This window comes from Mchenga conophoros, linkage group LG8 (genome assembly GCF_057382185.1).
Source record: "Mchenga conophoros isolate Kocher_MC1m ecotype Shallow Benthic linkage group LG8, M_conophoros_male_GT1.1, whole genome shotgun sequence".
In the NCBI taxonomy this organism is placed as follows: Eukaryota; Metazoa; Chordata; class Actinopteri; order Cichliformes; family Cichlidae; genus Mchenga; species Mchenga conophoros.
The window spans coordinates 14,217,674-14,241,478 of NC_140533.1; the positions used below are offsets into that span (position 1 = coordinate 14,217,674).

General features: G+C 40.5%; 1 protein-coding gene across 1 annotated transcript; it reads left to right on the plus strand.

Annotated features, from left to right (window-relative positions):
* Nucleotides 1–8,243: 8,243 nt before the first annotated feature.
* Nucleotides 8,244–10,856, plus strand: LOC146568380 (carbonic anhydrase 4-like). Its single transcript, XM_085284419.1, has 9 exons — nucleotides 8,244–8,256; nucleotides 8,613–8,682; nucleotides 8,784–8,810; nucleotides 8,900–9,070; nucleotides 9,264–9,412; nucleotides 9,550–9,645; nucleotides 9,815–9,893; nucleotides 9,989–10,152; nucleotides 10,266–10,856. Exons 2-9 carry the CDS (start codon nucleotides 8,613–8,615, stop codon nucleotides 10,449–10,451), a joined length of 942 nt encoding a protein of 313 aa, XP_085140545.1. The 5' UTR covers nucleotides 8,244–8,256; the 3' UTR covers nucleotides 10,452–10,856.
* The last annotated feature ends 12,949 nt before the right edge of the window (nucleotides 10,857–23,805 follow it).

Consider the following 23,805-nt stretch of genomic DNA (forward strand, 5'->3'; position numbering starts at 1 on the left):
ACTGGATAAAAATAAATATGCAGTTGGTATTTTTGTTGACCTCAAAAAGGCCTTCGACACAATCAATCACTCAATTTTACTGGATAAATTGGAAAGATATGGTATTCGAGGGAAAGCTGGTAACTGGTTAAAAAGTTACCTAACAGGTCGGGAACAATATGTTAGCATAGGGCATTACCATTCAGAGAAACTTGGTATTACATGTGGTGTTCCCCAAGGGTCAGTGTTGGGACCAAAACTTTTCAATGTATACATAAATGATATTTTTGATGTTTCTCAAGTACTTAAACTCATACTGTTCGCAGATGACACCAACATATTTTTCAGTAGCGATGATTATACTGATCTTGTAATGACTGTAAACAGGGAGCTAAAATTAATAAAAAAATGGATGGACATAAATAAATTATCATTAAATATAAATAAAACTAAAGCAATGTTTTTTGGTAATTTAAAATATAATATAGAATTACCAATTATCATTGAAGGTGTACCAATTGATAATATGAGTGAAAACAAATTTTTGGGAGTTATAATTGATAACAAAATTTCATGGAAACCCCACGTCAGACACATAAAAACCAAAATTTCTAGAAGCCTCGCAGTTTTGAACAAAGTGAAACAATTCCTTGATAAAGATGCACTTCGTACTCTGTACTGTACCCTGGTTCTTCCATATCTTACATATTGTGTGGAAGTGTGGGGAAATACATATAAAAATACAACTAATCCATTAGTCACAGTACAGAAACGAGCACTGCGTATTATTCACAAGGCTGGTTATCTAGATCATACTCACAAATTCTTTCTTCAGGCAAAGTTACTTAAATTCCAGGATCTGGTTAATTACAATACATCCATAATTTTGTATAAAGCTTTTACTAAACTTTTACCGGCAAATTTACAAACTAGATTTGAAATTCGAGAAAAGGTTTATAATGTGAGAGGCTTTGGAGAATTCAAATTACCCAGAACTCGAACAACCCGTAAAGGCTTTTGTGTGTCTGTATGTGGTGTGAAAATCTGGAACAGTCTGAGTTTACAATTGAAACAATGCAAAAATATTCATAGATTTAAATTTCTCTACAAACAGTTGGTCTGGTCACAGTATACTCAATGATGGGTTTTAGTGTGCTCTGTAATGTCTGTCCTCTTACCATTGCTGGTATGGATTCCAAAATAAAAAAAATAAAATAAAGTGTGCGTATGTATGTACATATATGTACTTGTGTGTGTAGATATATATGTATGTATATGTATGTGTGTTTGTTACTTGTAGTTATTACTGCCTGTTACCTGTGGTAATGCAATTTATAATTTATATATTCTGTATTCAGTTATGAAGGCTCTAATTGTTGGTTGCGAGCTGCCGCTTAGATGCTTGTATCTGCCCGGGGCTGTTGATGGGTCTGTATGCAATGATGGGCGTAGCTGCGGGAAGTTTATTGTTTTTTTTTGTTGATGAGTGAGTATAGGGGTGGGATTTAATAAGTTTTCTTCGTCCCACTCCTTTTTCAGGCAAGTTTTGTTTTTTGTTTTGTGTATTTTATGTTCAATATAGGTATTTGTTGTGCCTGAAAATGAATAAATAAATGAAATGAATGAATGAAAGACCTGACGAAAGAGCTGAACGTCAGTGTGAACTGCTGGACTTCCTCACCGGGGGGGGGTCTAGTCTACCCTCTTCCTGACCAAGGATGTTTGACCCTTTGATCAGCAACACACACACACACACACACACACAGGCAAGGTACTCTTTGTTTGTATGTAGACGTCGTATGTTAATGAACCTATGCATATTCATGTAACCTCAATAAAAGGACAGTGTTACGGGAGGACGGACGAGAGCAACTGGGGTCAAGTGGAGGAACGGCACTCTGTCCGGTCTCTCCCGTGCACGAGTAACATGAAGAACTTTGCCTATTTGTGTCTTGCTTAGCAGTGTAATTATATTGTCTTCAACGTTCCAGCGGATGGGTTCAAGCTACAAACCTATCAGTCAGCATTGCAGCCAACACTGTTTTACCTCCATGTAATGCTCCTTACTGCTTCTGTGATGTCTACAAACCAATAACCTGCTTCTTGCTTCCCCACTGCTCCAGATACTGGCTTTGTGCATGCCTTTGTCATAAAGTGAAAACTGACCCTAGAGTCAAACCTGCCCGTCAGAAGTTGTGACGTCTCCCATTTGCTATGAGGGCTTCAGTTTTGACAGAACTGAATCATTTACTCAAAGCTGGTGTCACTGAACAAATTGATGCATCACAATGGGCATCCCCAATCGTTGTGACTGGACAGAAAGCTGGTGTAATAAAGATATGTACAGACCTCTGTGACCTGCCTGTTTAACTTGCCCTGAACAGGTTGCCTTGCGAACACAAATACAAAGTGGCTAGCCTGCCGGAATGAAATCACTTATGTCACATTTGCACCCAGAGATGGGCAGTAACGCGTAACGCGTTACTGTAATCTGATTACTTTTTTCAGGTAACGAGTAAAGTAAAGGATTACTATTGCAAAAATGGTAATTAGATTACCGTTACTTTACCGTAGGAACGCCGCATTACTGCATTACTAAAACCATGATTTTTTTGCGAGAATGTCTCATGACAGTGACATAAGCGAGTCCGACATTCGTGACAACAGCTGTGTGCAGATCAACAATGGATCATATATCAAGTGCGGGAGAGAGTATGAGCATGCAGCGTGCCTGTATTGTCTTAATTATATTTTCGTGAAAGCCAAATCTATACAAGACTCGGTAAAGAAAGTTCCAATTAACTGAATCGAATGCTTTTTCTGCATCGATACTGATTACCATTGCTTCTATTTTATTCTTTTGAATATGATTAATAATTTGTAATGTCCGTCGTACATTATCTTGTATTTGGCGCTCTCGAATAAAACCTGTTTGATCATTATGAATTAAATTAGGTAAGAACTTTTCTAATCGTCTAGCCATGATAAATGTAAACAGCTTGTAATCTGTATTAAGAACAGATATTGGTCTATATGACGCACATTCTAATTTATCGTTGTTTTCTTTTGGGATGGCAGAGATAATTGCTTCTTTCCAGCTAGAAGGTACTTGAGCCTTCTTTAGGACCCAATTCATTGTTAGAAGCATCACTGGTATTAATTCTTCTTTTAGCTCCTTGTACCATTCTGCCGTATATCCATCTGATCCTGGAGATATATTTATTTTAACTTTACTTATTGCTATTCTTAGTTCCTTTTCTGTTATATCTTCAATCAAAGTTTTATTCTGTTCTTCATTCAGTACTGGTAAATCAAGAGAATCTAAAAAACTGTTAATTTCAACTATACTACTCTCTGTGTTATTAGCATAAAGAGTCTTATAAAATGTTTCAAATGCACTCTGAACTTCTATTGGTTTATTTTTTATTAGTTTTGTCACTGGATGTTTAATTTTGTGAACTGTATTATCTGCTATTTTCTTTTTTAGTTTCCAGGCTAATACATTCATTGCTTTTGATCCTCCCTCATAATACCTTTGTTTAAGAAACATTAATTTTTTTTTTATTTCATATGTGGTCAAATCATTTATTTCATTTCTTGTTTTCTTCATTTCCTCCAATATATCCTGAGATGTTTTTCTTTTATGCCTTTTCTCTAATTCTTCTAACTTATTTTGTAGCTCTTCTAATTTCTTATTTCTCATCTTTTTCTTGTAAGAGGATATTGCTATCATTTTCCCTCTCAGGACAGCTTTTAAGGCATCCCACAGAATAGGAGGAGACACCTCACCATTGTCATTAGTTTCCAGTGTTGGGACTAACGCGTTATTAAGTAACGCGTTACAGTAACTACGTTATTATTGTGGTAACGAGCACGGTAACTAGTTACTATGCCAAAACCGGGAACGCGTTACTCGTTACTGGGATTTAAATAGGCTCGTTATTCGTTACTTCATGTGGTGGCTATCGCGGAGCTTCCACAGATTCAGTAACATTAGCAAGTGGTGGAGGCCAGCAGGTGGATTAAGGAAAAGGGAGGCAAGAGGAGAGACCCGAAGCGGCCGCTGGTCCGAGAGTGTCAGGTGAACTGAACTTCAGGTAAGAAGTTATAACCTGCAGTCTCTCTGGGTCAGATATGAACCAAGTTTAGGTGGAGTTTATTTTCGTTATGCTGACTTTTTCGTACTGCGTGCTAGCTAGCATGACGGAGTTCCTATACAGCTGGGTGGGTGCTATGTTACTGATGTTGAACTTTATTTTGTTCATAAGGTTAATTATTAGAGTTGCCAACCGTCCCGTAAAAAACGGAATCGTCTCTATTCAGAGAAAATATTAGGCGTTTCGTATTGAGGTGAAAAGGAACACAGTTTGTCCCGGACTTCAGCTACAATGGAAAAGACACAAAGCTGGAGTTATTCTGTGTTTACGCTGCACAGCTGTTTCTTCTTCTCTCATCCTCTCACCCTCCCTCTCCTGTTTCTACTTCAATCATGAAACTGATCAATGATCAGCTGATCGGCTTTTCTCTCTTGTTTGTTTATCGCCCACTTTGCGCTGGTCATGATATCGGTTTGGTTATGTAATGAGCAGAGGCGGAGCCAGACATTTGAAACACCCGGGGCTTAGCCCAAAGGGTAGTATGCATGTGGGATTTTTTTTTTTTTTTTTTTTTTGGGGGGGGGGGGTGTAGAAATGACTGAAAGATTAATAGGCTCTGTTTTGAGTTTTGTTCAAAAAAGAATGACTTCATATAGGGAAAAATATATATCACATGTGCAGGACACCTTAAACTAGTTTTTTTAATTAAGCAGCGAGGCAGAACAAGGTCAGGGCTGTATCAAGACACAGGGACTAAACCCCAATTCAACCAGACCCAGAACTGATCCAGAATTAAAACAGGACTACAACAGTTCAAAATCAGGACTACTGAGGACTTAACCAAGACAGAACCACAATCAGAACTAGATGATAGCACTAAAAATCATCATAGACCTGCACTACACTTGTTTTTTAATTCTACCAAAGTCCACTATTTAGATTGAGAAAAGTTTATATAATTATTTAGCCTTGTTGTGCAAACAAGCCTGCAGAACTTAATAAATACAGAATTTGAAAAATAACAAACCTAAAAAGAAACACTAGGTACGAGATACATGAGTACCTATGATACGGTGATACTTTTGGTAAACGACCATTTGGCTAACATGTGTGTCTCACCTGCTCTTGTTCCCTCTCTGTTCTGTCCTCGTTCTCCTCTCTCTCCCTCTTTGTGCTGACAATCATCAAATATACAGTTGAAACCAGATATTTACTCTTCATATAAAAACACTTTTTTAATTGTAACATCAAATCAGACAAAATGTTTATTTTTTTAGATTGATAAATATAAAAACATATTTGTTAACTTTAAGAGTAAAGAGAGAAACTATCTGTATTTCTTAATAGCAAATGGCACCAAATTGTATTCAAACTGAGCCACACTTATGGAGCTCCACAGTTCTTTTCCTGGTGTTTTGGTTGATATCTCTTGATTTTCCCATGTCACAGAAACAGGCTCTGTGTTTTGCCTTATATGCATCCACAGCTGTGCCACCAACTTACTCACATGGACTCTACTAACCTATCAGAAGCTTCTTCAGCTCAGAATGGAATCGTCTGGAGTTTTCTTATTAATTAACAATAAACTTAGTGTATATGTACTCCTTAATATGATGAAAGTGATAATAAATAGACAGTTCTGTCTCTCTTTATTCTGACATTTAACTAATTCAAAATATATTTCAATATTTATCTAAAACAAAAGTTTACTCTAAATTGATGTTGTACAGTAAAAATGTTTTATGTTTTCTCCCTAAAGTGTATGTAAATATCTGGTTACAAATGTGAACATCCTGCTGTGTACTGAAATCCCTCTTGTTTTGCATAGAAATATACTGAACAACATACAAAGCATAATATATAAAATAACATTTACCTGAGTTTTTTCTTTGAAAGAACCCTCTAATGTCCATTCTTATATTTCAGTGCATAACTGAAACCGATTTAGTCGGGGAGGGTAAGAACTGAAAATATGAAATAAACACACGTAAGCTAAGACTCTCTAAAGAAACAGCATTTGTTCGGCTTTTCATTTCGCCATTTGTTGATTCACTCGAAGAGCAAGTAACGTAATATTGGTCAAGTGATCAGTTTGATATCAATCTTTCGTGATGCACCGTCATATTTACATTATTTGTACAGTACGAATGATTTTCTTTGGTACCTGGTCAAACTTAAGCTCTCCTTAGTATGGCTGGTTCCGTTTCTCCAACAGCGCACTCACTGCTGGCAGCAGCTGTCCCGCCCCCTCGCTCAGTTGCTTAGTGTCTGAGCTCGAATCATACCAATATCAGGGGGGGATTCACGCACAGTCGTAAATTCCCACAGTGTGCACTATGTGCTTCGAATATTGTGTGTACTTTTTGTTTTATACAGTTGTCAGCCAGGCATCTAACTATGAAAAATTACACTCCAAAAGACCCCGGGCTTCTGACAAAATAACCCGGGCTTAAGCCCAGTAAGCCACCCCCACGCTCCGCCCCTGGGTTGCACTAAGAGCAGTTGGCCCGATGATCTTAGTGCTCTCTGAGGGCTATACAGACAGAGGAGATTCTTGTTCACTGCACAGTTCTTCCTTGAGTATAACAATAAATGAAATCACCACATTAAGAAAAAAATATCATTGTGATCATTTTGAAATTGAATTCAAGAAAGTATTTTGAGGAAAAAAAGTTTGCTATATGTAACGGAGCGAAGGTGATTTTATTTCCACAGTGTTTTTTAAAGGAGGGAAACCTTCCTCCAAAGGGACAGAGCAGTGGAGCCGCCAAGGGAAAGCACACGAATTAAAAACTGTATAGTTAAAATATAATTTATTATATTTAAATTGTTAAAAATATAAAATGAATGAAAACAACCCTGGCCAGGGGACAACACAATAAAAATGAATAAAAAACAACATTAAAAGTCCAGTGGCGTCCGCCACGGTATAAAAGTCACAAAGAATTAAAAATCCAGTGGAGCGGTGCAGAAGGGAAACCCGGCGGCGTCCTCGCCTTCCTCTCCGCGTTCTGCGCCCCAGTGCGCTAAAGAAAGAAAGGCAGCGGCAGTCACTACTGTTTTAGGCAGCTATCATTCATTAAAGGGGACAAGTCAAAAGACTTACCTCGGGTGGGCAGAGCTCTCAACTCTGCCTGTCGTTTCTTTGTAACCGCCAATCGGCACCGGCCAATATATGCCGCCTCCAATTTCCCGCAGACGTGTAATCTGGCCTCCTGTTGCTGCAGCAGTCGAACCGCTCGCTCCGCGTCCCTGCTTGCTGGCGCTGTATCTGTATCTGTATCATCCTCATCCTCATCCTCCTCCTCATCATCATCATCATCATCATCATCATCATCCTCCTCCTCCTCCTCCTCCTCTGAACGCCAAGCTCCACACAGTCTTATGTGTCACTGAGCACTCTCTGTAAATTACCACTCCCTTTCCTCTCAGGTGTGTCAAATTAGTAAAACGGGAAAAAGGGCAGAGTCTCTCCAGGACAAATTGACAGATGCAACCAAAACATGCAGGATAAATAAAACACTCCACAAGATATAACCAAAACATGCAATATAAAAAATAAATAAGCACACTTCACATTAAAACACAGCAAAGTAAAACAACATCCGTCCTTCCCTGGATGACATATACCATTTACAAAATGCCTTGTTGAGACTGATCAGCCGTCTTGTTATAAAACATGCATCCTCTTTATTCCATGAGGCTGTAACCATCATAACCATAAGTTGTGTGGGTTTTTTGTCTGACCAAGATGCAGCTTTCTTTATCTTTTCAACGTCCTTATAATGACAACCACAATTTGTTAATGTGCTAAAAGAAAAAAAAGATTTCTTTCCTTGTTACGAAAACCGATTCTGAAATACGATTTCACTAACTCGCCAGTTTGTCTTGAAATAACGACATACATCTCCACTTTTTTTTTTCTCAAAACAGAATTACGACTTTAATCTCGAAATGTAGACTTTATTCTTAAAAAGGTCGATTTTTCTTTCTTTTTTTTTTTAAATTAAAGTCGCCATAATACCCCCTCGTACTTCCGCGAAATTATTGCGGAGAGATAAAGACCTACTCACGTGTCCCATGGAGGTGGAGCCGGGCCAGCTGCAAGATGCACTGAGGAAATAAAAAGAGGTGAGCTGCATCTGAAAACAGGCTGAACGGACGCACAGGTGTATCAAAGGTAAGACACTGTGCTGCTCAGGTGAAGTGGACAAAAGAAAAAATTAGGCTACAGTCAGAAACCTGCATTTGTTGCATTCTTTTCTCTATTAACAGCAAACTGCAGCACTACAAATAAAATTGGTTAACTTTTAGAAATTAATCGTCAAAGTTTATATAAAGGTAAATTTGTCACTCCATATAGTAACCTGTTAGTTAATGAATTCATTCATTCATGCAGAATCGGAATACTATATTAATTAACCAATTATTCTTTTCTGTGTTGTACATTTTTTTCCGATTATTTTGATTTAATTTAATTTATTTATTTTTTAAATATATGCGATTCCAAACAATGTGGCTTTTTGGTCGTTTCAGATGAAGTGGTTTGAAGTTGTTACCCTTGCTGTGTGCGTCCTCGTACCCACCGCTCACTCCCAATCAAAAGGTGTGTACTTCATTTAGGAATTTACTGTTACACTGAATTTCTAATTATGTGAATCTAAATGTTCTGTTTTTTCACCCCCTTCTTTTTTTTTTTTCATCCAGCCTGGTGTTATCACCTCCCATCCTGCAGTAAGTACCCAATATTTCCATTATCTACTATAATGTTGCCCACCGAGTGACCCCTCCTCGGTGACTTTACGTGTCCTTTCTGTTTATAGATGACACAACCTGGCCAACAATTTTCCCGGAGTATTGCAACGGCACCCGACAGTCACCCATTGACATCGTCTCAGCATCAGCCACACCGAACGCCAATCTGACTGAATTCACTTTTGTGAAGTATGACGACACCTCCGCAATGACGTCAATGACAAATACTGGCGACACAGGTGAGCACCGGGAGTTTGTGGCTACAAAAGTGTGTTGTCATGGGGTTTCTGTAAACTTTGTATCTCACTTAGATTTTAGCGCCCTCATCTTTTCTGCAATTAAACGCACTGGCCTTGCGCCTGAATTTTTCCTTTGACTCCTCGCAGGTTAGGTGTAACTTTATCGTGTTTTTGTTTTTTCACCTTCTTTCAGTCCAAGTGACCCTTAAGAGCGGAGTTAAGATTTCAGGAGGGGACCTGTCCGAGCAATACGACAGCCTCCAGTTTCACTTGCACTGGGGTAATGGCTCCTCTGTCCCCGGCTCAGAGCACACAGTGGATGGAAAGCGCTATCCTATGGAGGTACACATTTTTTTTCTTGTTATTTTGGTGTATTTTTGAATATATTAATTTTAAATCTGTAAAAAAAAAACAAAAAAGAAAAAGAAAAACCCAACAGAAATAAACAAGCAAACGTCTGTATAACTTCATTTTCGCAGCTGCATATTGTGAACAGCAAGTCATCCTACAATGGAAATACAAATCTAGCCGTCAAAGACTCCACCGGACTTTCAGCGCTTGGTTTCTTTATCGAGGTGAGAGAAGCAGTGCACGAGATGACGTAATGCTTACTGTGTTGTTCAGTATTGAGGCCCCACTCGATTTTTTATTTATTTATTTATTTATTTATTTTGGGGGGGGGGGGGGGTCTCTTTCCTCGTCTGTTATGGAGAATGCGTCAATACCCCTTTCTTTTTCTTCCAGGTAATGTCAGGCAACTCAACTGGCCAGCCGGATAGCTGGCACAATTTGGCTTCTTACTTGCCCAACATCACAGAAAAAGGTGACTTTTTTTTGGTGGAAAACCTCCTCTTCTCTTTCTGACTCTAAATTGTGTCACCCGTAGTTCCTTCATGTAAGTCTTGTTTCTGTCCTCAGGCCAGAACGTTTCAATTGCAGCCGGGTTTTCCCTGGACGACCTGCTTGTCGGTGTGGATCGCACTAAGTATTACCGCTACCTTGGATCCTTGACGACCCCCGCTTGTCAGGAGGCGGTGGTCTGGACCGTTTTTAAGGAACCAATTAAAGTCAGTAAAGATCTAGTAGGTGTCATTTCATTTCTTCCTTGTGTCTCCTAATTGTCATTGCTGTGAGCACAGATCCACCGTTAGTGGTTCATACAGCTAACTGGAAACAAAATATGTCTCATGACCAGATTGACCTCTTCAGCACCACACTGCACTTCAACGACAGTTCATCACCAATCATGATAAACGTCTACAGAAGCCTGCAGCCTGCACAGAAAGTCTGGACTCAGAGCATCAAGGCCTCCGCCTCCACAACCTGCTTCTCCCTGAGCCTGCTACTTCTCAGTCTTGTACTGGGCTGGAGTTGGAGCTAAAATAGAAAGAGGATGTCATCAAGAACTTTGCCGATCAACCCGTTGCCTCACCTCAGAGCGCCCGTTCTTTTCCCATTTAACTAAAACTGACTGATTTCTAATGTAGCTCTTTGTGTTTGACATAATCACGAAAAGTATGAAGAACAACTTATTAAGTTCAAGGCTACTTCTGTTCCGATCTTATCTCTCAACACTATCTCTTGATTATGGCTACCTGTGACAAAGCTTTTGCCTGTTGTCAGATTTGAGTCTGTATGATGAATGCACCTCGTGTATGCAATGTTTACTTTAAGCAGTGACATCGACATGTTTTCATTTTGCAAAGCCATATGGTCTGAGCAACTGAGATGTGTTCCATGTCCGTGTTGAGCTGCCAGAGCTACATGTGGGTGACACATTGCTTATGCCCTTAATACTGTACTGTGTTGCTTGAACATGAAGAAAACTGTGACTTTCTTGGTCTTATTAAATGACATCTAAAATTATTTGTGACTGTTTCTGCAGTTTTATTGTCTTTTTTTAATTCTTGGAAGTTTCTGGAACTTTTGAAATGATACATATATGGGTGGAGTCCTCATCTGCATTTGTTACACTTAACTAGGACAAGCTGTCTGAGCTTTTGAGAGCTTTCTATTCTAGTTCACAAAAAGTGCGTAAACAATGAACTTTAACACAAAAGTCCCCAGTTTTATTCTGTGGTGGTTTAAAACCTGTGAAGCTGCCAATGTTTTGTTCACACTGTTATTAACCTTACATAACCCATGCCATTTGCTAACAAAGAAGAGTAAACAGACCTGTTTAAACTCAATCCGTCTAAAAGATTTGGCTGTTTTTTGAATCAAATGTGTAATGGTTAATCATCAATGAAGTTGAAGAAAAGGCGAAGGCCATTGAAATACGTGTGCACAATGACTTCTGTCAGAATTGCAGTTATTTTGATTTTAACTAAGCGAAACATATTTCACTGAAAAAAAAACTTTTAGAAAAAGTATCTGTACTTGGTCTCCTACATCTTGTCCCTGTCATCTTGCAGGTGTGTGTCCAACATTCCTGTTCCTTTTTCCCATCTTCTGTCACCAGGCTTTTAGAATTTAATAGAGGTTTGATTAGTCTAGCATGGAGAGCACGAGAGTCCAAATGACTTTGACACTGTCCTGCTTAAAACACTTGTGCAAGATACATATAAATAGACCATAATTTTACAGCATAACAGAAGCATAAACTTATTATCCTTATTTAAATTTTTGTTGTGTTTGTGATTTTTCTAGTAAGTAAGCCGCGTGCATTAGTTAAGGCCAACCCTTATAGTGATAAACTGAAGTTAGCAGTCACAGTGAACAGGGTAGACATTGCCAAGAGTGAACTCTTTGATGGCGACATCCCGTGCAAGGTGAGGAGGCAAACAGATTTCTCATAGTTGTTACACTGGAAGAAACACTAATAAGTAAATTAATAATGTGCAGTTATATCAATTTTGACAGATAGATCAGTTTAAATGTGATTTGCAGAGGAATATTTGGCGTAAAAAATATATACCTGTCTTAAAACATCATCTTACGTTCCTCCAATTAAACAGTACGGAGATTCTAAGACTCAATGACAGATGGCCTGATCAGTGACGAGCCCCAGTTTGTTCGGTTTTTCACTGAGAATGGTTTGAACATTGTGGACTACCTAACTGCAAGCTGGAAAGTCTGTATTGCTCTTTCAGCTACTACAGCACTGCCTATAGAAAAATATGGCATCTGCACGAGCATCATCAGAACAACAGAGTTCATCCTCAAAAGTAATGGCAGATAACAATCAGAGCAGACCAAGGAGGGAGTTAAGCCATGAAGGTATTCTTTTTTACAGTTGACCTGTGTTAGGGTTGAAAATTTTTGATTTTAGATTTAAATGATTAAATAAAGCTGTTTTAGTTATTTCATTTATACACAAAGCAATTCTGCTCATAGCAAGTTGGCGCTCCGTGTTTTGAGGGTCACGGAGCGCCAACTCGTTGGCGAAGACTGAGTGGGTGACTGGGCTGAAATATTGAAGAGTGGACATAAAGCGCTTGAGGGTCCTTTTCTGCTGCACGCTTACATACACATGATAATGGTTTTCTATAAGTCTCTGGGTCAGAGAGTCCAAATAAGATATCCCGAAACAGACCTTAGAATCAGTGGAAGAACAGTAGATAATATGGTAAATGGCCTGTATTTGTATAGCGCTTTACTAGTCCCTAAGGACCCCAAAGTGCTTTACACATCCAGTCATCCACCCATTTACACACACTGATGATGGCAAGCTACATTGTAGCCACAGCCACCCTGGGGGCATTGACAGAGGCGAGGCTGCCGGACACTGGTGCCACCGGGCCCTCTGACCACCACCAGTAGGCAACGGGTGAAGTGTCTTGCCCAAGGACACAACGACCGAGACTCTGTTCTTAACCATGGTTTTAACTTTTTATGAGGTTTTTTTTGCCGAAATGGAGATCTTCTACACCTTAGTTTTATTGTTGTTGGCGATATTCACCTGGAGTCATTCACTCTCACTGACAATTACTTATACACACGAGGAACTACTTGGATTACGGTGGTCCTGTTTGTCTATGTACGACTCTTCTAATGCTCGGACAGATATAATTCTTGGTGAGGATTCGGAGGAAGAATCGTGTTCCTCTGCCTTCTATGTTTCTGGCCAATGTCCAATCTCTTAGGAACAAAATGGATGAATTACAAGGGAATGTGCTTCATCTACAGGAATACAGGGAGGCTTGTCTGATGGCGCTTACCGAGACATGGCTGACCGATATGGACAGTGACACTTCACTGTATGATGCTGTTGTCACACTCCTGCATCTCTTGTATAAGCATCTTGAGGCACCCCACACCTATGCAAGATTATTCTCCAAAAAGTTGATTCTGTTCATCTGGACATAGCGTTTTGTGGGAGAAACATTTTGTCACTCATCCAAGTGACTTCTTCAGTCTCAGCTGACTGCAGGTTTCCCCAATCTTATAAACAGTACATTTGCATAATGACTGAAACCAGCCCACTGAAGGAACAATGGGCTGGGAGGTCAGTTCCTTAATCTTAATTTTGCAAATTCTCATGACCATTGATCAACAACCACTGACCAAAACCCACTGATCAAAGACCACTGATCAATGGCCATGAGCACCATTCACAGAGAGTTGGGGAATGGCTGCAATCACAGCATTGTAAGATGGCGAATGATGTACCCTTAGGCCCCCTCCTCGATTCAGAGATGGTCTTTCCCTTTTCACGTAAATGTCCTCTTTGACTCTGCGCTCAAACCAGCAGCGTTCCTTCCTGTCCAAGGGGAGGAACGCCAGAAGTTTGAGAACCTGGCTGGTGGTGAGACAATAACTAAAGCTGTCAGCTATTATTGATGTTATAATTATTTTCTATTTAGTTTCATAACCATTTTCACAAAGAGCCCTTTGAATTTTCCTTTATGATGGCTAACAGGCTCATCACAATTTTCACATCTTTTCTTCATGTTGTTGTCATCATGTCAAATAGCAGATGAGTATTAATAATAATAATAATAATAATGGATACTTTATTGATCCCCATGGGGAAATTACTTGTTTTTCTCTGCATTTGACCCATTCACTCAGTGAAGCAGTGGGCAGCCCACTAAGCAGGCGCCCGGGGAGCAGTGTGTAGGGACGGTACCTTGCTCAGGGGTACCTCAGGGTAGCCGTTAAGTGGATTCGAACCACCGACCTTCCGATCATGGGGCGACCGCTTTACCTACTGAGCTATCCCTGCCCCTACAAAAGAAAGGTAGCATGATGCTTCCAAAATAACACAGGCCACCTTCATGTTGAGTAAAGCAGCTACTGGTGGTGGACAAGGTCTCAGTTGCTGTGCTCTTCCAGTCTCTGCTGTTCCAGATCTGGTGGGGTGATATGAAGAGGAAAACAGAGATTTGGAAGCTTCTGCTCGCGTTCTTCTGCCCGATCCTCTGCTACACCAACCTCATCTCCTTCAGGTAAGATGCTTGTGTTTTTTCAGAAAGGTTGTACTTTTATGCAGATATTTAAAAAAAACAAAACGTGTTCTACATATTTTAAGTCATAGAAAACAAAGTGATCAGCTGGAGGAGGAGGAGGGAATTGCTATGAGGATGAGCTGGATCAGGACACTAACAGTCTCTATGGAACCACAGTCTTCTCTTTCTCTGACATCAAGCACCTGTAATATTTCTACTTGCACACTTCAGTGTTAGTCTGTAGAGCATCAGTTTGTCAAGCAGTGATTATTCGGTTTTATAATGTTATCGCTTTACATTAGCTAAAGTCTACTAATTTACTCAAAATGTTTTTGTTACACGAGTGAAGTTGACTCAGAAGGTCACAGGAGTGGTGCCATGAAAGGTGAGTCCTGTTTAGAGAATAATCTTTGAATAAGTGTTGTCACTCACTACAAGAAGAAAGTCTGACTTCAGAAATTATTTTTCACCACATGCTGTCGTTTTAGTTACCTGCTAATCTGTGTTTAATACAGGTGTGCTGTCCATTCATAGCTTCACGCTGGCGTCAGTTCTGGTTTGCACTGGTCACCTCATTTCTGGGCAATGTTGTTTCTCTTGCTTTTCGCTATTGGTGGATTTCAAGCCTCCACCCCCCTCAGGTCCACCTGCTACTGAGTGTGTGTTGTACTTCTGGATATTCACCCTTGTTTGTGAGGAGATCCGACAGGAGAGTGTAGAGAGACATCTTACTTAGAACTTTGTTCACCAAAAAGTTTGGTAAGTGTATAAAATGTCAAGTGAACAATTGAATGCAATAATATGCACCTAATTCAAATATTTTATCGAATTGCACGTAGTTGAAAGACAATATATCTAAAATGCCATTTCAATACAGTGGTTAGCATACTGTCATGTCAAGATGGACATTAAAATAAATAAATATATAGAATGTTTTTCATTTATCACTGATTTCATATGAGTTAACAAACACACAGAAGATTAAATAATATATCATAAATTAAAATCTCATTCTTTGAATTTTTAGCTATTCTTTAAATTCTTTAAACTTTCTGTGACAGCACACAGAAAGTCTTTTTCTGTATTATCATTTGTTTTTCTATGATTATTGTGCACTTTGAAAAACTGAATTAAGGGGCTTCAAGGTGCATGTATAAATATGCGTATAAGCATTATTATCATAATAAAGTATGTTGATAGTTGTTTGTTATTGTAGTTTTTGTTTTCTAATGATCTGTTAAGTTTATTTTGTCTTCTTCAAGACAAATTGTTTTGGGGACAATGTTTTGACCTCAAAGGTTCAGACTCTAATTTCAGGATCTGTGGAATAAATGTGATCTCACTGCCATCAGCCTGTTCATTATCGGACTAATCTGCAGGTATGGATAAGAAATAAAGATGATATATAATCCTGGATTGTCCGTGAAAACCTTTCCACAACATTATAAACCGTTTATAGTTTCTCTTTGCAAGATTGTAACATTTATTAAAGCACTATAGTTTGTGTTTTTTGAGGCACTTTTTGCTGTCTTAAGTGTGTCTTAAATAATTTTCCTAATACTTAGCTTTTATTCACTTATAATTGTGGTGGCAGATTTCTTTTCTCATGTATTAATCACATATTTAATCATATCACATTAGTGATAGTGATATCACTTTCTCATATAGTTGTATGCATGTGCGCTACAAATGGGCTTTATGCTCTATCACACACACTAACACAGTGGAGACATTGCAATTGGAGACGTTAAACAGATAGTGAGGCGCCTTCTGCTTATCAGGGATGTAAATCCTTAGGTGACGGTCAAGCAGAAAACAAGGTCATTATTCTCTCTGTGAGGGAGGGGGTCAAGGATGAGCTGGACTGAAGGTATAGAGATATATGATATGCTATGGAATGTTCTTTGTTTTGAGAGTGTTTGGGAAGGTGTAAAATAGTTCAGGGCGGTGTCCTTCCTCAGAAAACTGTTTGGTGTTTGATCTGAACGTTTTCTCCACATTGCAATGTGTTAATTAAATTATTTCAAAACGCTCACTGGGTGTGTTGCAGGTTATTGTTAAAGTTTCCACAACATAATCAAAAACATTTCCTCAATTAGCAACCAAATGTCACAGGTTAATTTACAGGTTTGCCATCAGGTGGTGGTGCTACCTCACTAATTGAGTGATACTATGCTTGCCTTTGGGGCGATCATGGCTCAAGCGAGTTGTCTTGTAATCGGAAGGTTGCCGGTTCAAGCCCCGGCTCCGACAGTTGTGTTCTTGGGCAAGACACTTCACCCGTTGCCTACTGGTGGTGGTCAGAGGGCCCGGTTGCGCCAGTGTCTGGCAGCCTCGCCTCTGTCAGTAGCTACAATGTAGCCTGCCATCACCAGTGTGTGAATGGGTGGATGACTGAATGTAATGTAAAGCGCTTTGGGGTCCATAGGGACTAAGTAAAGCGCTATACAAATACAGGCCATTTACCATTTGAGTTTCAGGATGTTCCACTGGTCACATGAATTTGGCCGGGATGTCCTTTGTTTGGACTACATGGTCGTCACACTTCGCCTCATTCACATTTCACTGCAGTAAACGCCAGGACCGCCTCCTACAACGCGGGTCTCGCCACTGGCGATATGAGCGCCTACAAAGCGGCCTCATACGGCGTGCGGCGCGTGGTGAGAGATGCCAAACGCCGGTACCGGGAACGTGTGGAGTCCCACTTCCACCAGGGCGACACACGGAGTATGTGGCACGGACTACGCACCATTACGGACTACAAAGCCAGGGACACTGCGCTGATCAACGCCGACTCTGCATTCACCAACGAGCTGAATCAGTTCTACGCCCGTTTCGAGGTTAGCCAGGCAGCTAATGCTATCTACCGCCTGACTACCGAGGACAGTGACGTCATCAGCGAGAGACCGGTGACCAGCATCGCGGAGCATGACGTCTGAGCGGCACTGAGGAGAGTGAACACAAGGAAAGCGGCGGGGCCAGACGGCATCACCGGCCGTCTGCTGCGCTGCTGTGCTGACCAGCTAGCAGGGGTGTTCACTTACATCTTCAACGAGTCCCTGGCGAAGTCTGTGGTCCCCACATGCATCAAAAGATCCACCATCATCCCTGTGCCCAAGAACAGCAAACCCTCATCCCTGAACGATTATCGGCCAGTTGCACTGACCTCGGTAGTAATGAAGGTGTTTGAGAGGCTGCTGAAGAACATCATCTCCTCCTCCATCCCAGACACCACAGATCCGCTGCAGTTCGCCTACAGATCCAACAGATCCACAGAGGATGCCATCGCCCACGTCCTACACACCACTCTCAGCCATGTGGACAAGAAACAGGGTAACTATGTGCGAATGCTGTTTGTTGATTACAGTTCAGCGTTTAACACAATAGTGCCCTGCAGACTGTTCACAAAGCTGTTGGTGTTGGACTTCCTCACTGGCAGAACTCAGGTGGTGAGGGTGGGCAGGTGCTTCTCCAACAGCATCACCATCAGCACAGGAGCACCTCAGGGATGTGTCCTCTCGCCACTGCTCTACTCCCTCTACACTTCAGACTGTGTGGCCACCCATGGCTCCAACACCATTGTGAAGTTTGCTGACGACACAGTGGTGTTGGGTGCCATCTCCAACAACGATGAGGCGGCCTACATGGATGAAGTGAAGAATCTGGCATCGTGGTGCCAGGACAATCACCTCCAGCTGAACGTCAGCAAGACCAAGGAGCTGGTGGTGGACTTCAGAAGGAGTCAGCACAAGGACTACAAGTCCATTATCATCAGTGGAGCTCCAGTGGAGAGGGTGCAGTCCTTCAAGTATCTTGGTGTCCACATCTCCTCAGACCTGACATGGGCTGCCCACATTCAGGTCCAGACCAAAAAGGCTAGGCAGCGCCTGTATCACCTACGACAACTGAGGAAGTTCAGGGTCTCTCCAAAGATCCTCAGGATTTTTTATACAGGCGCTGTGGAGAGCATCCTCACACAGAACATGACATCGTGGTTTGGGAACAGCTGTGTGAAGGACCAAAAAGCTCTCCAGAGAGTGATCCGCACAGCAGAACGCTGCTGCAGGATTGCTCTCCCCCCGCTTCAGGACACCTACACCAGGAGATGCCGGGCTAGAGCAGCGCAGATACTGAAGGACCCGTCCCATCCTGGCAACAAACTGTTCCAACTTCTGCAATCTGGTAGAAGGTTCCGCATCTTCCGGGCAAGGACAGAGAGACTCAAGAGGAGCTTCTATTCCCAAGCCATCCGTGCCCTAAACACACACACCCGCCCGCTCACATCATCTATAATTGACTGAGACAGGACTCTTCCAGACACTAAACCAAGGCACAATGTACATTTCAATTCCTTTAATTTTAAATATGTTTATATTGTCTATCCTGTAAAATAGTCAGATGTCTATTCATATTAATGTACAGAATTCACCTGCTTGCTGCTACTACTGCACATTCACCCAATGTATGCACTATATATATATATATATATATATAATGTTCTTCCTCTACAGCCCCCCCCCCCCCCCCCCCCCAATTTTTTTGTACATGTCGAGGAGCGTGTCAGGCTACATTTCACTGTGTGTTATACTTGTATAACTATGCATGTGACAAATAAAGAACCTTGAACCTTGAACCTTGAACATTTTTGCAGTTCACAAGCAGCTAGGACCAAAACTCATTATTGTAGAAAAGATGGTGAGACAGTTACTATCAGTTGGCATTATATGAGGGGCACATGTTTTATAATACAATGCCAGCAATAACACAACAATTTCCTCTTCTTCCTGGGCGTGTGGGTCATGGTGTACGGAGTTGCAAATCAGGCTCTGATTTACTCCTACGACCAAAACCCGAATCGCATTTTTCTACATGCCATACTTGCACATCTTTGGATACGGCTCTTCCATTGAGGAAGAGATGGATGGTACAAGTGTTTGTGCAATTTGAATGAAAATAAGAACATTACATTGAAATCAGTTTAACAATTTAGTACAGCTTTTTAAAATTCACCACAGCAATTAGAAATTGAGCCGTTGTTATAATTGTAGACACTCCCCCTTTTTTTTTTTCTTTTTTTTTTTTACCTTTCTACTTGTATCTCTACTTTGTGAGAGTGGGCAAAGAACTAATCTGCACAGACAATGTGACTTTGATTGAGAGCGGTGAAGAGCCGTGTAGAAATCAGCATAGTAACTGGCTGGTAGTGATTCTGCTTGTCTTAAATCTCCTGGTCACCAACATCCTGCTCATCATCCTGCTCATTGCTAATAAGGTTGTGACTTTATTACTTTAAAGTAATAAGTGTAAGGAGTAATGAGTGAGTAAGCCACAGTTGAATGAAAATGGATAACTCTAGTTGGTATTTACAAATGAGTCATTTTGTTTTTTTAAGTACTGGCTCCCTTGCTATCGCTCAAAATCACTCAAATCATTCAAAATTCCATCCATCCATCCATTCGCTTATCCTTTTCAGGGTCGCGGGGGGCGCTGGAGCCTATCCCAGCTGTCATAGGGCGAGAGGCAGGGTACACCCTGGACAGGTCGCCAGTCTGTCGCAGGGCTAACACATAGGGACAGACAACCATTCACACTCACATTCACACCTAGTGGCAATTTGGCTTATCCAATTAACCTATCCCCACAAGCTGCATGTCTTTGGATGGTGGGAGGAAGCCGGAGTACCCGGAGAGAACCCACGCAAACACGGGGAGAACATGCAAACTCCACACAGAAAGACCCCGGCCTGATGGTGGAATTGAACTCAGGACCTTCTTGCTGTGCGGCAACAGTGCTAACCACCGTGCCACCGTGCTGCCCCATCATTCAAAATTGAAGCGTCTAAATGAGAAAGGGTTCATTGTTCACTGACGTCAGCTTAGCTTTGATGAAAACATGAAGGCTAAATTGAAAGGTTAGCATTTTGTTTTTGTATCAGTGTTAGACTTAGAAACAAAGGCAGCTAACAGATTATCAACATGGGAAACAATTCCGAAGGAAGACTTCCCGACTGCTCGAAACAAGATCCTGAAAAGCAGCGACTCTGAAAGGCTCAAACAGATATCTACCAAGTGAGCACACCTTCATGCACCGCTGTAGCGGCAAAATTCCATTGTGGATCCATCGTGAAGTAAATGCATTTTTGTATTTTTTTGATATCGGGTAGATGGTATGCTTAAACATCTGACTGAAAGCAGAGAGTTTGAACACAGACTACAGGCTCAGGTAAAACAGAAGCATTTTTCTGAAGCTCTCACTTTGTCATTCAGTACCCTTTTACTAATTCCTCATACATATGTAGATATATACATATGTTGTGAAAGAGCCCGTCTGCACAGTCAAAGTATTTTATATAGAGGTTACACGACTACATAGCAGGTTAGCTTTGATTAGCATAATAACAGAAAAGTGGAACATGGGAAAATCTGGGTTGGCTGAGGTCAGAAATAATGTGGGTTATGGTAAGTAATGCTAACTTTATTTAAAAACAGCCAGTGGGTTTGTTGTGTATCAGTTAAAACGTTTTAAGTGAAGTAGACATAAAAGATCAGATTTAGCAGGGCTGGAAGGTGAATTTTGGTCACTAGATGGAGCCAGGCTAGCTGTTTTATCTGCTTTCAGTCTTTATACTAAGCTAAGCTGTGCTGGCCTCATGCATGCCTTTAATGATGCAGTTTCCTTTTTCAAGATCATTTTCTCCAGTAGGAGACAAAAATACCTTTACTTTATTCTATTCTAGACTTTTATGACATTATGCTCTTTCTTTTCAGATGGAGCATTACTCAGCTGTCCTCAACTGGGTTGTGATAGCACAAGGAAGCACATTCAAACCTCCTCGTCGAATTTTTTACATTAAAGTCTGATTTCCTGTCATGGTGTCTGTCAGGGGTTATATTAAGAGCACATTAATACTTTTTGCATTCTGTTACATTGCATAATGTGCCATATTTGTATGTCTGCAATATAGTTCTTTTTAATAAAGTTTTCATGCACTATAATGAATTGAGTTTTACTATGAGTACAGAATAATTTGTTGTTGAGAGCTAGGTGAAAAGTTAGCCAAGCATAGCTCAGCCAAAGATTGGTAATAATAAGTACACTGACTGTGACACACCTCAGGAGTGGAGAAAGTACAGGAATCATATTCAGTACAAAAACCTGGACAAACAGACACATCATGAATTAAATAGTTTCTTATCAAAGCATGTACTGTAGGGCTGTGGCTTGTTGTACAAATGCAACATCTTAGAAAAACTACACTACACAACATAGGTATAGGTATAGACAGGCATAGGTTTGCCAGTCAGCAAAAAACTGTTTGGGGGCTCTTAGATGGTGTTTTCCTTGTGGCTGCGTACAGCGGAGATGGGGGACGGTCTGTGCTGGCGGACGTTGGTTACTGGCCTGGTAGCCTGGCTGCCCCTGGGTTGGTCCGGGACGGGCGTGGAGGCTTGGGGGTCTGGGGGTGCTCCGCCGTATATTGTTTAATATTTAGTATCTACTGTTATCTACTGCTAGCTAGTTTATTGTGAAGGTGCTCTTTTTATTATGTTGCTCTTTTTTGTTTGCTTTCTCTTCTGTTTTTTTTTATCCATCCAGGTGATCCAGGTGTTTTGGTTTGTTTTTCTTTCTTTCTTCCCCCCTTTCTCACCGTCTCTTCTCCCCTCTGGTTTTCTTTCTCTCCCTCTCTTTCTTTCATTCTTTCTCCCTGTCCTATACCCCAGTCATGTCTGTCCCGTTTGTAGAAACCGAAAAGAAAAGAAATTCATAATTATAATAAAGGTCAATCAAATGGACCAATATGGCAAGGCCATGATGATCCACTTGGTAAAATAAATCCGCTTGACATCTTTCTTGGCCTTAAGGCAACAATTCTGATGGCTAAAGATCCAAACGGGACACACACCCAAAAAAAAAACTGTTTACAAATTGAGCGATTTCAGAATAATGTTTCTCAGTGTTACTCTACGTAACATTAAAAGATTCTAGGAAACTGGAGGAATCTCTGTGCACTGGTGACAGAAATTTAAAAACAAAATCCAAGACCTACATCACAGACTCTACATATCTCAGTGAGCATGTCAAATGTCAAAATTTGTGACAGAACAATTAGAAAAACGCAATGCTTGTTTGAAAGTGTTACCAGGCAAGCAAAAAACTCTTCTCTCTCTAAGGAGCATGGCACCATTGCTTAAGTTGCATCTGAACATACCACAAGACTTCTGGAACAGATGAGACCAAAGTGTAGATATTTGGATTGTTTAAATAATTGCAGAGATTTTTAAAGATTACATCATTTTATACATTTGATACATAAACTCTTAGAACTGAAAGAACTACGCCCTTTTTCACATGACTGCACTATATAAAAATTTTTCCTTCTCTCATCTAATTCTTGGCACAAAATCAAAATGCTGATTGAGTGAACAAATTCCACTGTGTCAGGCCTGTGTGGTTAATTAACCCTACAAGGAAAAAAACCCAAGGGTGAAATGTAGGTTTCTGTTGAGTTTGTTTTTTTTGCAAATACACAATTATCTATTGTTCAGCTTCTTTGTTAGTACAAATACTTGAAATTCTTTGGTCTGTCTTAGATGTTGTTCAGTCCTATCAAAGTCAACTTCATTCCACTGTGTCAGGCCTGTGTGGTTACTTAACCCTACAGGGAAAAGAACCCAAGGGTGAAATGTAGGTTTCTGTTGAGTTTTGTTTTTTATGCAAATGTCTCTTTAGTCTCTTTATTTACTTGAATAAATAAAGGATAATAATAAAAATGTTTTTGAATGTTATAATTTAAGTGAACTTTTTGAAATAAACTTTCCCATTTGCCATCAATAAATACATTTAAATTATGTACACAACGTGGGTGTGTGATAGTTGGACAGAACTATCATCCTGGTACTGCGTTTCAGTCCACCATGGCTCCATTGAAGGTTACATATTGGAACAAGCTATTGAAGGAGCCTTCACTGTAAAGAGTTAGCCGTGCCACCTGTCAGTTGCAGGAGGAGCAGTTCACACTTAGAGGCAGTGTCATCGCTTTCAGCCTGGCTGCTCTTTGCTGTATTGTAGCTGACTGTGGCAGTGTGAGTGTAGACTTTTATAATGCTCCTAAATGTAAGTGTTCTCTTCCCGCTGGCTCCAAAGTAAGAAAAATAAAATATGAGTACAAACATTCAGTTGTTCAAATGACTATTTTGGAAAGCACAATATGTTCACAGTGCCATGCTTTCCATTTCCTTGTATTTACATGAGTGCCATAAATCATATTGACATGTTTTCAATTGCTTCAGGACTGGCAAGAAGAAATGAATTTTGCTGTGTAGAGTGTGTTGGAAAGGTTATTGT

Excerpts from the sequence above, each read along its gene's own strand:
- LOC146568380 (XM_085284419.1), top strand. The coding sequence starts at position 8,613 with ATGAAGTGGTTTGAAGTTGTTACCCTTGCTGTGTGCGTCCTCGTACCC. Across the intron at positions 8,683-8,783 it reads CGCTCACTCCCAATCAAAAG|CCTGGTGTTATCACCTCCCA; the intron begins GTGTGTACTTCA and ends TTTTTCATCCAG. Across the intron at positions 8,811-8,899 it reads TTATCACCTCCCATCCTGCA|ATGACACAACCTGGCCAACA; the intron begins GTAAGTACCCAA and ends TTCTGTTTATAG.